Genomic DNA, 16693 nt, shown 5'->3' with positions numbered 1-16693 from the left:
GGTTGATTCCTCCAGTTCCATTCTTCTTTCTTAAGATTACTTTGGCTATTCGAGGTTTTTTGTATTTCCATACAAATTGTGAAATTATTTGTTCTAGTTCTGTGAAAAATACCGTTGGTAGCTTGATAGGGATTGCATTGAATCTATAGATTGCTTTGGGTAGAATAGCCATTTTGACAATACTGATTCTTCCAATCCATGAACACGGTATGGTTCTCCATCTGTTTGTGTCCTCTTTGATTTCTTTCATCAGTGTTTTATAGTTTTCTATGTATAGGTCTTTTGTTTCTTTAGGTAGATATACTCCTAAGTATTTTATTCTTTTTGTTGCAATGGTGAATGGTATTGTTTCCTTAATTTCTCTTTCTGTTTTTTCATTGTTAGTATATAGGAATGCAAGGGATTTCTGTGTGTTAATTTTATATCCTGCAACTTTACTATATTCATTGATTAGCTCTAGTAATTTTCTGGAAGAGTCTTTAGAGTTTTCTATGTAGAGGATCATGTCATCTGCAAACTATGGAAAACAGTGTGGAGATTTCTTTAAAAACTGGAAATAGAACTGCCATATGACCCAGCAATACCACTTCTGGGTATACACACTGAGGAAACCAGATTTGAAAGAGACACGTGCACCCCAATGTTCATTGCAGCACTGTTTATAATACCCAGGACATGGAAGCAACCTAGATGCCCATCAGCAGACAAATGGATAAGGAAGCTGTGGTACATATACACCATGGAATATTACTCAGCTGTTAAAAAGAATTCATTTGAATCAGTTCTAATGAGATGGATGAAACTGGAGCCCATTATACAGAGTGAAGTAAGCCAGAAAGATAAAGAAGATTACAGCATACTAACACATATATATGGAATTTAGAAAGATGGTAATGATAACCCTATATGCAAAACAGAAAGAGACACAGAAGTACAGAACAGACTTTTGAACTCTGTGGGAGAAGGTGAGGGTGGGATGTTTTGAAAGAACAGCATGTATATTATCTATGGTGAAACAGATCACTAGCCCAGGTGGGATGCATGAGACAAGTGCTCGGGCCTGGTGCACTGGGAAGACCCAGAGGAGTCGGGTGGAGAGGGAGGTGGGAGGGGGGATCGGGATGGGGAATACGTGTAACTTTATGGCTGATTCATGTCAATGTATGACAAAACCCACTGAAATGTTGTGAAGTAATTAGCCTCCAACTAATTAAAAAAAAAATAAAGAAAAAAAAGAAAATCTCAGAATGATCAATTCCATCCATTTTTAGCTTGGGTTTTTATTCTGTATTGGTTGAAAACTAAAGACACTTTTAGATATTAAAATGAGTAATTTGAACATCAGGATGACTTTCATACAAAGAGGTAAGTGTCCCAACAAAAATAAAAATATAGCAAGAAATAGCAAGAAAACAAACATATGACAATCTTGACCCAATCATGAATTGTGACTGAGAGGAAGATAAAGATTGGAAAAAAAGAAGCAGAAATTCACATGATAAATATCCCTTAACATGAAAAGAAACTCAAAGGAATAGACCTTTTTTCAAAATTGCAAGCCATACTGCATCTACACAAAGGCTGTATATCAATTACTCTCACTACCTGTTTAATAGAGAAAAATGCACAATGTGGATGTTATTGTTTTTCCCCATTAAGGAGACTGGAACATCCCCTTGTTTCTCTCTTTTTTTTTTTTAATTATTTTTATTAGTTGGAGGCTAATTACTTCGCAACATTGCAGTGGGTTTTGTCATACATTGATATGAATCAGCCATAGAGTTACACGTACTCCCCATCCCGATCCCCCCTCCCACCTCCCTCTCCACCCGATTCCCCTGGGTCCTCCCAGCCCACCAGGCCCGAGCACTTGTCTCATGCATCCCACCTGGGTTGGTGGTCTGTTTCACCACAGATAATATACATGCTGTTCTCTCAAAACATCCCACCCTTGCCTTCTCCCACAGAGTCCAAAAGTCTGTTCTGTACTTCTGTGTCTCTTTTTCTGTTTTGCATATAGGGTTATCGTTATCATCTTTCTAAATTCCATATATATGTGTTAGTATGCTGTAATCTTCTTTATCTTTCTGGCTTACTTCACTCTGTATAATGGGCTCCAGTTTTGTCCATCTCATTAGAACTGATTCAAATGAATTCTTTTTAACGGCTGAGTAATATTCCATGGTGTATATGTACCACAGCTTCCTTATCTATTCGTCTGCTGATGGGCATCTAGCTTGCTTCCATGTCCTGGGTATTATAAATAGTGCTGTGATGAACATTGGGGTGCGCATGTCTCTTTCAGATCTGGTTTCCTCAGTGTGTATGCCCAAGAGTGGTATTGCTGGGTCATATGGCAGTTCTATTTCCAGTTTTTTAAGAAATCTCCACACTGTTTTCCATAGTGGCTGTACTAGTTTGCACTCCCACCGACAGTGTAAGAGGGTTCCCTTTTCTCCACACCCTCTCCAGCATTTATTGCTTGTAGACTTTTGGATAGCAGCCATCCTGACTGGTGTGTAATGGTACCTCATTGTGGTTTTGATTTGCATTTCTCTGATAATGAGCGATGTTGAGCATCTTTTCATGTGTTTGTTAGCCATCTGTATGTCTTCTTTGGAGAAATGTCTGTTTAGTTCTTTGGCCCATTTTTTGATTGGGTCATTTTATTTTTCTGGAATTGAGCTTCAGGAGTTGCTTGTATATTTTTGAGATTAATGCTTTACCTGTTGCTTCATTTGCTATTATTTTCTCCCAATCTGAGGGCTGTCTTTTCACCTTACTTATAGTTTCCTTTGTAGTGCAGAAGCTTTTAAGTTTCATTAGGTCCCATTTGTTTAGTTTTGCTTTTATTTCCAATATTCTGGGAGGTGGGTCATAGAGGATCCTGCTGTGATTTATGTCACAGAGTGTTTTGCCTATGTTCTCCTCTAGGAGTTTTATAGTTTCTGGTCTTACATTTAGATCTTTAATCCATTTTGAGTTTATTTTTGTGTATGGTGTTAGAAAGTGTTCTAGTTTCATTCTTTTACAAGTGGTTGACCAGTTTTCCCAGCACCACTTGTTAAAGAGGTTGTCTTTTTTCCATTGTATATCCTTGCCTCCTTTGTCAAAGATAAGGTGTCCATAGTTTTGTGGATTTATCTCTGGGCTTTCTATTCTGTTCCATTGATCTATATTTCTGTCTTTGTGCCAGTACCATACTGTCTTGATGACTGTGGCTTTGTAGTAGAGTCTGAAGTCAGGCAGGTTGATTCCTCCAGTTCATTCTTCTCTCTCAAGATTACTTTGGCTATTCGAGGTTTTTTGTATTTCCGTACAAATTGTTAAAAATTCAAACATATGGAGGCTAAATAACATGCTTCTGAATAACCAACAAGTCATAGAACAAATCAAAAAAGAAATCAAAATATGTATAGAAATGAATGAAAATGAAAAAACAACCCCAAACCTATGGGACACTGTAAAAGCAGTGCTAAGGGGAAGGTTCATAGCATTACAGGCTTACATCAAGAAATAAGAAAAAAGCCAAATAAATAACCTAACTCTACACCTAAAGCAATTAGAGAAGGAAGAAATGAAGAATCCCAGGGTTAGTAGAAGGAAAGAAATCTTAAAAATTAGGGCAGAAATAAATGCAAAAGAAACTAAAGAGACCATAGCAAAAACCAACAAAGCTAAAAGCTGGTTTTTTGAAAAAATAAACAAAATTGACAAACCATTAGCAAGACCCATTAAGAAACAAAGAGAGAAGAACCAAATTAACAAAATTAGAAATGAAAATGGAGAGATCACAACAGACAACACTGAAATACAAAAGATCATAAGAGACTACTACCAGCAGCTCTACGCCAATAAAATGGACAACTTGGATGAAATGGACAAATTCTTAGAAAAGTATAACTTTCCAAAACTGAACCAGGAAGAAATAGAAGATCTTAACAGAGCCATCACAAGCAAGGAAATCGAAACTGTAATCAGAAATCTGCCAGCAAACAAAAGCCCAGGACCTGATGGCTTCACAGCTGAATTCTACCAAAAATTTAAAGAAGAGCTAACACCTATCTTACTCAAACTCTTTCAGAAAATTGCAGAAGAAGGTAAACTTCCAAGTTCATTCTATGAGGCCACCATCACCCTAATTCCAAAACCAGATAAAGATGCCACAAAAAAAGAAAACTACAGGCCAATATCACTGATGAACATAGATGCAAAAATCCTTAACAAAATTCTAGCAAACAGAATCCAACAACATATTAAAAAAAATCATACACCATGACCAAGTGGGCTTTATCCCAGGAATGCAAGGATTCTTTAATATCCGCAAATCAATCAACATAATACACCACATTAACAAATTGAAAGATAAAAACCATACGATTATCTCAAGAGATGCAGAGAAAGCCTTTGACAAAATTCAACACTCATTTATGATTAAAACTCTCCAGAAAGCAGGAATAGGAGGAGTATACCTTAACATAATAAAAGCCATATATGACAAACCCACAGCAAGCATTACCCTCAAAGGTGAAAAATTGAAAGCATTTCCCCTGAAATCAGGAACAAGACAAGGGTGCCCACTCTCACCACTACTATTCAACATAGTGTTGGAAGTTTTGGCCACAGCAATCAGAGCAGAAAAAGAAGTAAAAGGAATCCAGATAGGAAAAGAAGAAGTGACACTCTCGCTGTTCGCAGATGACATGATCCTCTACACAGAAAACCCTAAAGACTCTACCAGAAAATTACTAGAGCTAATCAATGAATATAGTAAAGTTGCAGGATATAAAATTAACACACAGAAATCCCTTGCATTCCTATATACTAGCAATGAAAAAAACAGAAAGAGAAATTAAGGAAACAATACCATTCACCATTGCAACAAAAAGAATAAAATACTTAGGAGTATATCTACCTAAAGAAACAAAAGACCTATACATAGAAAACTATAAAACACTGATGAAAGAAATCAAAGAGGACACAAACAGATGGAGAACCATACCGTGTTCATGGATTGGAAGAATCAGTATTGTCAAAATGGCTATTCTACCCAAAGCAATCTATAGATTCAATGCAATCCCTATCAAGCTACCAACGGTATTTTTCAGAGAACTAGAACAAATAATTTTCCCTTGTTTCTCTAAATAACCAGTTAAGTATTTCATTGGTGTCAGGCAAGCATCCTTCCTGTTGCTTTCTTCCTGTTCATCCCATGAAATGAACATACTTTCTTCCATTAGATTATGTCTTCATTGACATTTTTAGGATTAATATCCCAACTCAATCAGATTTTCTAAATGCTCTTCAGAGAAAATCAGTGATTACTGAATTATTTATGACTGTCCAAATACTTTTTGTGGCTGATATTTCAAAAGCACTTATAAAATCACAGTTTCTTTCATATATTCATATCCTTTTACTCAAAAATACTTGTAGTCTTGTATAATGTAAGAAATGCCAGTCCTCAAAATATCCTGTATTAAAAATAGATGTGATCCTTTTTAAAAGTTGTGGTATGTATAACCCACCATCCATACATACACTTTTCTTTGTACGGAGCCATTTAGTTATTCACTCAACAAAATCATATTAGCACTGCAGTACCTGATCTTCAGGTCTATTTTTATCTCCTCGTTTCAGAGAGCCAGCTACAACCAAGACAGATTTAATAGCACGAAGTCCCCAGTCATAATGATCCTAAAATCAAAACACAGATACATTCTTTCAAAAACTTTATGAGGGACTCAGATTCTCATTCCAGAAGGAAGAGTTTAAAGCTAAAAGAAAAGAATTCACTTAAACACATGTCTTGATGATGTAAAGTAATATTTTTCTCCCCTCCTTGAAATTTTAAAAATCATGTTCCTTCACTGTCCTGCTTCTTTTGACTGATTTTCTGCCTCTGTCAGCAAATCTCTTCTTTCCATGGTGTTTAGTTGCAGTATTTGCCCAAGGCTCCACTTGCCTGCCTCCCTCTGTTCTTTCAATAAACTTGCCAACTCAGAGGTACAATTACTCCCATGTTTTACCTCCAACCACAAGCACACTCCTCTTGTCCATCTGGAGCCCTGCTATTCTATCTCCTCCCGGCCCTGGATCTCTAATCTCCCTCATTACTCTCTCTCTACAAAAAAAAATTTTATTGTGGAGTACAGCTGATTTACAATATTGTGTTAGTTTCAAGCATACAGCAGAATGATTCAATTATACATATACATGTATCTGCTCCTTTTTAGATTGTTTTCCCATATAGATCATTACAGAGTATTGAGTAGAGTTTCCTGTGTATACTTATTCAGTGGCTCAGTGGTAAAGAATCCGCCTGCAGTGAAGAAGATGCAGGTTTGATCCCTGTGTGGGGAAGATCCTCTGGAGAAGGAAATGGCAACTCACTCCAGTGGAAAATCCCATGGACAGAGGAGCCTGGTGAGGTACTCTCCATGGGGTCACAAAGAGTTGGACATGACTTAGCAATTAAACAACAACATACAGCAGGTCCTTATTAATTACCTATTTTATACATAGTAGCATATATAATATGTCAATCCCAGTCTTCCAACTTATCCATCCAACCACCTTACCCCCTGGAAACTGTTAAGTTTGTTTTCTATATCTGTAACTTCATTTCTATTTTGTAGCTAAGTTTATTTGAACCCTTTTTTTAGATTCCACATATAAGTGATATCATATGATGTTACCTGGAGGTAAAGAGTGGAGGAGGGATGAACTGGGACATTGAGATTGACATATACACTACTGTATATAAAACAGATAAGTAATAAGGACCTACTGCACAGCACGGAGAACTCTACACGATGCTCTATAATGGCTGATATGGGAGAAGAATCGCAAAAAGAGTGGATATGAGTAGAGCAGATTCATTTTGCTGCATACCTGAAACTAACGCAACATTGTCAATCAACTTTACCCCAATAAAATATTCTTAAAATACGTTCAATGATTAAACCGACACCTCTTTGAGACTTCTACATTATCTCTGCACAAGATTTCTTCACAGGCTCTGAGCTCCTGGAGCACAGATCCCATGTTGACTGTTTGCCTTCTAGGTCCTAGCATGGTGCACGGAGCAGGGGCCTCAGGAAAGACATTCTGCATCAGCTGAGTGGTTGTTTGTAAATGGCCTTCTACCTACAACCACACAGAAACAACCCTTCTCTCTAAAGTCTCCTGGCTATGCCTGAGGGAAAGTCATTTAACCTCTCCAAGTCTTACTATCATCATCTATAAGAAGGCAGATGGAAGTATTCATCCACTTTACAAGGTTGTTGGAGTAAAACCAGTTACTGCCTTGAGAGCAGTGGCGCAACACACGGAAGCATAAATATGCCCTTCCATTCATTAGTAGATAATAAAACCAATGTACTGGGTCTTAACCATCATTTTTCTTGGTATTAAAATAGAAAATAATGCAATGAAAAATACCACAGTGCACTGCAAACAATAACGGTAAGAAGTGCTTGATGAAGATTTTTGTTTCGGTTGTATTTGGGTGCGTGTGTGTATGCACGTATGTGTATACTAAGTCTCAACAGAAAAAAGTATGCTTTACTGTGGGTCACAGCAAAAATCACTTCAAAGCCACTGATATAGAAAGAATTAGGGCTTGAGGAGGGAAGGAAGGGGGAAGAACCAACATTTGGAGGCCACAGAGATTGGGGAGGGGGTAAGTCACTGCAGTAAAACTATTAAAGAAGAGAATGTATGAAAAATACATGTACTTCAAAGATACTAGTACGTCACAGCAGAACTATTTACAACAAATATAGGGAGCAGACTGAATATCCACTGACAGAAGAATGGATAAAGAAGATGTGTACATACATTTATATAATAGAATACTTCAGCCATAAAAAAATAATGAAATAATGCCATTTGCAGCAACATGTATGGTCTGAGAGATTATCATACTAAGTGAAGTAACTCAAAGAAAAACAAATCTCACAGGATGTCACTTACATGCTGAATCTAAAATATGACACAAATGAACTTATTTATAAAGTAGAAACAGACTCACAGACATAGAAAACAAACTTACAGTTACCCAAAGGGAAAGGGGTGGAGGGAGAAGTATAAATTAGGAGTTGAGATTAGCAGACACAAATGACTACATATCAAATAGATAAACAACAAGGTCCTACTGTAGCACAGACAACTATCATCAACATCCTTTAGTAACCTATAATGGAAAAAATATGAAAAAGATTATATACACACGTGTGCGTGCTTGTGTGTATAATTGAATCACTTCTGTACAACAGTAACTCAACACTGCAAATCAACTATATTTCAATTTTTCTTTTAAAGATGACTTGATGACACTTCTAAACATTTAAACAGTGCAAACAACTGCTAAAATAATCTTCATCATTTTCATTATGTTATTCCTTTGGTCAAAAATGTCTACTGATTTTTCTAGAATCCAATCCCATAGCTTAGAAAACTATCAGGATCACGTCTGTAACTCAGCTTTTCTATCCCGGATGAATTTCTTCCACCTCATTCCCTCCCTGAGGCTTCTCTGAGTTGGAAAACTCTTTCCTTGCCTGTTCTGCCTTTACTCCCAGCATCTTCCTTCTATAACTGGCTGCTGGTGTCCTAGATAGGATTAGAAAGGACTGGATTCAATCATGTTCCCACCACTTATTAGTCATGAGCTTCAGATAGGTAATTGACTCAGTTTCCTCATCTGTAAAATAGAATGAATAAGACTAAGTTCATAGTGTTTCTGTTAAGATAATAAAGATAATACACAGTTCCTGTTCTGTAAATACTGGTTCCTTTTTCCTTGAAACTATGATAAGTTTTCTTTATCCTCCATTTCTTTCTAATTTTTATGTCGTGTATACTAAATCTCCTAAATAGATCTTTTTAAGACACAAATCTGAGTGTTTCATTTGTTCTGTATTTACCCCCTTCATCATCAGCAGCAATAAATTTATTACTTGAATACAGGAAATGCGCACTAAATGTTTAAGTATGGTACTGGGAATACGGTATGGTTGTGACTACATGTATCCTGGATCCAGTAACACTGATTTCTTCTGATGTTTTTCCATTATAAAATTAAAACGGTTTCACTGAAAAAAAAAAAAAGTCATCACAAACAATAAGGAAAAATTCTAAAATATAATCTTATTACCCAGAAACAAATGTTAAAAGTCACAATATATTTTCCAGTCACTTTATACATAAAACACACAATATAACAAATAAAATATACTCAAGCTATAGATCACATCTACAGTTTGGTATACTACTTCATTTCATATAACACTGTCATCAACATTTTCCACATGCATTTGCCTCTCAGACTTTAAATTTCATTCCAACAATGGGTAATTTGAAATGAGTGTATCTGGCAGTATAAGTAAGTGTATGGTTGTAACTGTGATATTTTAATACTTACACCCGGGAAAAACCACAAAATAATATCACTAGGAATTACCGAAAGATCACCAAAAGACTGAAGTCAAAGGTGACCACAAAGCTAAATTTAAAAATGGTGATGTTGATATAGATGCCATTTTTTTTGACCCATCAGCAGATTCAATTAAACAGCAAGAAGCTACTGACTGGAGAATAAAGTATACATTAATTTGGCCCATTTCAGAGGCTAGGGAATTGCAGAGCAAAAATAAACACAAAAAAGCCAACTCTACCTTCAAAGAAAGAACTACCAACAAAATGAGAAACTCTTTAACTTAACATTTCTTGAGAGTTCTTCAGAAAATCAGCTTTCCCTGGAAAATAACATTCCCACCAAGAAAGAGAGGCATCATAAAACTCATATCTAATTATAGCACTGATAACATTTAAAAAACAATCACATACCCCATTGATAAAACTGTATTAAATACATACAAAACCTTCAAATTTGTCTCATGTGTTTAATTTTTTTAAAAATGAAGAACTTGTAAAGCATAGATTTTCAAAATTTAAGGGAAAATATAAGACTATTCCTGAACGTCTAACTGTAATATGAGTGATAAATTGCCCAGCATCCATACTTCGGAAGCTGTTTTCATGGGGTTTAACAAGCAGGAAAAAGTAACAACAGACCCTCACCTGCTTGGACAGGAGCTCCCGGCAGAGTGTGTACAACGTGATAAATTTGCGGGCTAATGAGCGCGCGTCCACAAAACCCTCAGCAACTAACAGGATTTCACAGATTAGCTCGATGTCTGGGGCCACCATGGCACAGGGTCTACAAAGTAAACATGAAATTTTGTTTTAAAATGTGATAAGGAAATAAGTACAAATTGCTGAAACCAAGTGATTAATGCATACCCACATTCTAGTCATTCCCAAGCAGGTCACAATTACCTCTGTCAATCTCAGGTAACAAGACCCTTCACTTCAACTAAAAAATGCCCAGGAGCTACTGGATACACAGACAAAGGCGGAAAATCTGAAAATTTCAGAAGCACACATGTAGGAGTTGAAGGGAAATCTGTGGGCACGTTCAGGAAACTTCCATTTTAAGTTGTCACTGCAGAAAGATAAGTGATGTTTTGTGCTAGAGGTCAGCCTTTATCTGTAGCCAGTGCTGTGCTGGTAGACAGTTAACAACTGACTCTCCAAAAAATAGCACTTGCTGACTTTCAAAGAATCAGTATGTCCACCATGGCTGATTTCATCTGCCAACACAGTATCACTGAACGCAGAGCTAACACAAAATGAGGTTGCAGCCACCATACACGCACAACAGACACAAGTAACCTAACAGCGTAAGTGTTACTAAAATAGAGGAAACTAATTAGGAAATCATGAATTTGGATGTTTATCACCTTTGTCTTTCATAGATGCTATTTAATCAAAAGTTTATATAATTTAGCTTTTTATTAGTATCTGTACTGAACAACCACCCCACAAAATTCATGACAAGTTAATCATCAGCTCTTTTAAGCTCATACCAGTCATTCCCAACACTGCTTGTGGCCAGCTTGGCCAGATTTTTAAGATGAAAACTTACTGAAAAATAACTTTCAAATTCCCTTTTTTGGGGGTGGGGGACTTTCAAAAAGTCCTCACAAGACAAGTGCCATTAAAAGCAACATTTGAAAAAATTCTACTCAACTGAAGTTCAGTGCCAAGAAGGAGCTAGAGTAAACAGGTAAATAAGCCTGAATCTTAGACTTTTTAAAGCATGTATTTTATAGCATGTATCCCAGTAATATTTACCCATCTGTTTTTATAAATATTATTACGGTCTATTGTGTGCATGTCTAATTTTTCATCCTAAAAATTCCCGAGTCTCTCTGGATCTGTGTTATGGACTACTTCTACCTAAAGTAGCTCCACAATTTCCCCCACAGTATCTAAGTAAGTACAGGACAGAAACGGCTAGCAAATTTGCTTAACTGGTACTTCCACAAATACTGCCAACTAATACTCAAAGAGTATTTTGCGTACCATAAGGGATGCTACAGCTTTTCTGCACTTTCTCACTTAATTCTCTCAACTGTTCTTGTCTGTACTTTACTGAGGTGCAAACTAGGGTTCCGGGCGGTACAAGCACACGACTGGTAAGCAGTGGAGCCATGATACTTAAGGCTCAGGCATGCTGCCTCCACTCATGAATACCACAGGCATCACTCAATCGTCCTTCACACTTTGCTGAGATCAATACTTGTCCCATACACAAATGATGCTGCACTTATTTAAGCCAAATTTGTGAAGACTTCACAAAATAATTTCCAAATTTGAAGACCCAAATGAAAACCTGTACAAGATGAACTGGAATACAGATGTAAAAAAACTGGAGAGATCTACAATTTTCAAATGGAAATATTCTGCAATTATTAACATTGATTTCCAGGACAGTTATTTTCTAGAATTTTTTTTCAAGGAAAAAGAGACATTATAAGATTGCTATTGCAATAAATTGCACTATAAAACTGCTGGAGAGAAAGCTATTATATGAGAAAACAAAGACATTCACTAAAGGGTATTAGAATAACTCAATAATAGGGAAAAGAATTCTGTTTAAATACTCATTTCATGTTACCTACCAAAATAAGACCTTAATAGATGAAGTACATTTAAAAAGTCATACTCTAAAAATTAAAAGAAAATACAAATGAAATATGCTTAAACATCTAGATGGATGGACAAGCAAATTTTAAGCTTGATAGAGTCGAAAGAAATCACACTTAAAACTACAGAGGTTCTTCCATTCTATGTGAAGTAGTATATTACTTTGAAGGTAGACCATGAACAAAGACACATCTGACAAACATGGAAGAACTTTTAAAAAATAAAACTGATAAACCTCCAGCTCATCAAGGAAACAAATGGAAATAAGATACAAATTACCCTTATCAGACACAGATTTCAGGACATTACCAGAGATAATAAGAGAATATTAGGAACAAATTAATGCCAATAAACTCAACAGCTTAGATAACATGGAGAAATCCCTTAAATGATGCAAATCACAACTAATTCAAGAAAAAATATCTATATCTTTTAAAGAAACTGAATTGATCACTAAAATGATTCCAACAAAGAAAAATCTAAGCCCAAGTATATGTAAGGCTTCACTGATTAATTCTATCAAATAAGGGATAAATAATACCAACCCTACAAAACTCTGAAGAAAACAGAGAAGGGAACAAATGTCAAGTCATTCATGGGGTCAGCATTACCTGGGTCCAAAACCAGATGAAGATATGAAAAGAAAGGATGCTACAGACCAACATCCCTCATGGCACTAATTTTAAAATCCTCAACTAAATAGTGATAAATTGAATCCAATAACACAGATAAAATAATAACTCCTGACCAGGTGGAGTTTATCTCAGGGATGTAACACTGAAGAATTGTGTAGCATCTGAACAATCAATGAATATAGTTTGACATATTAACAAAAAAGAAGGGAGTCATATGAAAACTATTTTTTTTAAAAAAAACTTCTAAAAGAAACATAGTGGAAAAAGTTTGCAACCTGTCGTGAGTCAAATGGTCTTAACCAGGATATTTCTAAAAACCATGAAACAAATTGTAAACTATATTTCATTGAATTTAAAACTTCTATTTTTGATGGACACCATTAAGAAAATGAAAAAGCAAGTCATAAATTGAGGGGAAAATACTTGCAATGTGTGTATTCAACAAAGAAACTGTATGCAGAATACAACACTTCACCCAAGAGGGTATGGGAATGACCAGTAAGTTACATGGAAAGATGCTCAACATTATTAGCCATCATGGAAATGCAAATTGAATCCACAATGATATATCACCTCCTATTTATTAGGTTGGTTAAAAGTAAAAAGACTGATAGCAAATTTTAACAAGAATGTAGAACAATTGTTCTATATTGATGGTGAGGGTATAAAATGGTACAGCCATCTTAGAAAACAGATTTGCAGCTTTTAATAAACTCAAACATACATTTGCCATTTGACTTACCAATTCCATTCATAGATATCCACCCCAAAGAAACATGTATTCACACAAAGACTGTACATGAATGTTCATAGCAGCTGTATTCATAATCGTCCCAAACTGGAGACATACATCAACCAGAGACTAGATAAACAAACTGAAGTATGCCTCTCCAATAGAATACTCATTAGGAACAAAAAAGAACAAACTACTGATGCACTGGATAACTCTGATAAAGCTCCAAATCATAATCTTCAAGGAAAGAAGGCAATACAAATGGGTACATACAGCATGGTTTCATTTACGTCAACTCTAGGAAAGACAAATTTAACCTTGAGTCACCGAAAGGACATCAGTGATATGGGGGATTAACTTCAAAGAGGCACAGGAGAACGTCCAGGGGTGTTGGAAACATTCCACATCTTGACTGTAGTGTAGTGTTTCCACCAACTGGATACTTAGGTGGGTGCATTTTATTGCAGGAAACAAAGTTGATTTAAAACATGAGTTAAGCAGAATGGGTTCAGATGCAACAGCACAAGTTCTCTGACAGATTGCCATAAGTGTATAAACCGGCAGAGTATGTTTGGAAAGCAGGATGTCAGTAAAAACTTCAGCCATTCACCAAATAATTCTACATGTAGAAATCTATTCTGGGTAATAAGCTTCATGTGAAGGGATGTTTACAGTCTGCTATTTTGTGATCATGAAGAACTGAAAAGAAAAACACAAGCCCTCCATGTCAGACAATAGGGAATGGTTAAGAAGATTATGGATGAGGCAAGGGAGAGCCCATTTTGGAGCTACAAAGAAATGGTATTTCTAAAGAATTTTCAGTAATATGACAAACTACTTATGTCAACACATTAAATGAGAATTAAATGAAAATCATGCCTAATCTAATAATTTAAACTCATAAAACAGGAACTATGAGGCTAGAAAAAATACAACAATCATATTTCTAGGTGATAAAATTGTAATTTTTTTTTTATTCAGTTTCATATTTTCCAAATAGTCTGTACTTTGTGAAAATTATGTTTATAATAAAATTGTTTTATTATGAATATAATAAGAGCTAGTATTAAATGTTCAATGTACCATGTAACTTTTATGTAACAATTCTGAGGCCTGATTTCATATTTCACAAGAGTTAATTTATCATGGTGAAAGTTCTCTCTATAAAGGAATCCCAAAGAAACAATAAGGGGTTTTCCATAGAAATTCTCGAGTAAAAACAAATCATTTAACAGTGCAAACCAGCAACGTTAGGTGGCATGAGCGCTCCAGATGCTAAACCACAAAGCATAACACTTGCCTGAAAAGAGCTTTGAGATTTTCTGGTAATTCAGTTCGACCAGCATATCCTGGGTTCATAGTGATAAATATTCCGACTGATGGCTTCAGTATGATAGCTTCGCCAAGAAATACAAATCTACCAGAAGAAGAATGCTGATGGAATTAAATGTGTTCATTGAATATCAATGCACATTGACAAATGCAAACCACTGCAAAATGCAAATTATTATTAGGAAGCTGTTTATGCTGTGTAATTTTCTTTAAAATTCATAAGCATACATATTTTGAATATCTTGAAGCATGTTTATTAAAAATACACTCCCTTCCCCCAAAGGAATTACAAGTATGGCAAGTATTCCTTTGTATTTTAGCATGGCCACAGTGTGCAAGAATATAAAAATGAGGACTTGACTATTTTATCAGTTAATGAAAGGTGATGCCATCTTTGACTTCAACATGGGCTGCAATTTCTTGAATGTGATGTGGTACAGATGGAGAATATCCAGCTCAGAGAAGGGAGGGACTTTTTGTTCAGTCATTACCTTGTTCTCTCCTTCCCTCCCACTTATTCAACAAATATCTACTGACCACCATTGAGAGGTGGGATTCCCAGGTGGCGCTAGTGGTAAAGAACCCGCCTGCCAATGCAGGAGACATAAGAGATTGCGGGTTCGATCCCTGGGTTGGGAAGATCCCCTGGAGGAGAGGGCACGGCAACTCACTCAAGTATTCTTGCCTGGAGAATCCCATGGACAGTGAGGTGTGGAGGGCTATAGTCCATGGGGTCACACAGAGTCAGATACTTCTGAATACTGTAGTGCTTATGACAGCTAGCTCTGGGGCCAGACTGGGAGCATTCAGAGACCAGATATATCACTTTAGGCATATTCCATTCCCGCATCCAATACAAAAGGCGGGGAAGATAAAAATAATATTATTGGATTATATGATGATTAAAAGAGATTATGTATATAAATGGCTAAAAGTACATATAAATGGCTAAGTGTCTGCATTTATGTCCGTGCCTGCTTATCCACTCAGTCATGTCCAACTCTTGGTGACTTCATGGACTGTAGCCTGCCAGGCTCCTCTGTCCATGGGATTTCCCAGGCAACGATGCTGGAGTAGGTTGCCATTTCCTCCTCCAGGGGATCCTCCCGACGCAGGGATCAAACCCATGTCTCCTGCCTTGGCAGGCGGATTCTTGACCACTGAGCCACTAGGGGAGACTGTACAGTGCCTGGAGCATGGTAAATACTGAACAGATGTTAGCTACGACTACGGCTATGTTCAGAAAGCTTGGGCTGTTGAAGGCCAGGGAGATGGAACATAAAGGCCTGTAGGAACCAAATGGAAGGACAAGCTAAAGGGAAAAACTTTCCCATGGGGGTAAACGAAACAGCCCATTCATGGAGCACTGTCCTGTGGCAAAGGGGCTTGTGTAACTCAGTGAAGCTATGAGCCATGCCATGTAGAGCCATCCAAGACAGACAGGTCATAGTGGAGAGTTCCACTGGAGGAGGGAATGGCAAACCACTCCAGTATACGTGCTGTGAGAACATCATGAACAGAAACAGCAACAACCTCAGATATGTGGATGATACCACTCTGATGGCAGAAAGTGAAGAGGAACTAAAGTGCCTCTTCATGAGACTGAAGCAGGAGAGTGAAAGAGCTGGCTTAAAACTAAATATTAAAAAAAAAGACTAAGCTAATGGCATCTGACCCCATTACTTCATGGCAAATATAAGGGGAAAAGGTGACGTAGTGACAGATTTCCTCTTCCTGGGCTCTAAAATCACTGAGGATGGTGACTGCAGCCATGAAATCAGAACGACTGCCTCTTGGCAGAAAAGCTATGATAAACCTAGACAGTGTGTTGAAAAGCAGAGACATTACCGAAACGGACCGACAAAGTCTGTTTAGTCAAGGCTGTGGTCTTCCCGGTAGTCACGTACGGCTGTGAAAAGCTGGACCACAAAGAAGG

At 36.8% G+C, this 16693-nt stretch overlaps 1 protein-coding gene across 4 annotated transcripts in view; it reads right to left on the bottom strand.

The window, feature by feature from the left end:
* Nucleotides 1-16693, bottom strand: part of DNAH11 (dynein axonemal heavy chain 11) — a 353143-nt gene that overhangs the window by 204028 nt on the left and 132422 nt on the right. For all 4 annotated transcript variants that reach the window (XM_065938807.1, XM_065938805.1, XM_065938808.1 and 1 more), the window contains 3 exons: nt 14726-14842; nt 10087-10225; nt 5605-5697 (listed from right to left, as the gene is read on the bottom strand). In XM_065938807.1, coding sequence (XP_065794879.1) covers nt 5605-5697; nt 10087-10225; nt 14726-14842 — 349 coding nt within the window. The remainder of the gene's footprint in view (nt 1-5604; nt 5698-10086; nt 10226-14725; nt 14843-16693) is intronic.

This window comes from Muntiacus reevesi, chromosome 6, assembly GCF_963930625.1.
Source record: "Muntiacus reevesi chromosome 6, mMunRee1.1, whole genome shotgun sequence".
Classification (NCBI taxonomy): Eukaryota; Metazoa; Chordata; class Mammalia; order Artiodactyla; family Cervidae; genus Muntiacus; species Muntiacus reevesi.
This window is presented reverse-complemented; position numbering and strand designations above follow the sequence as displayed.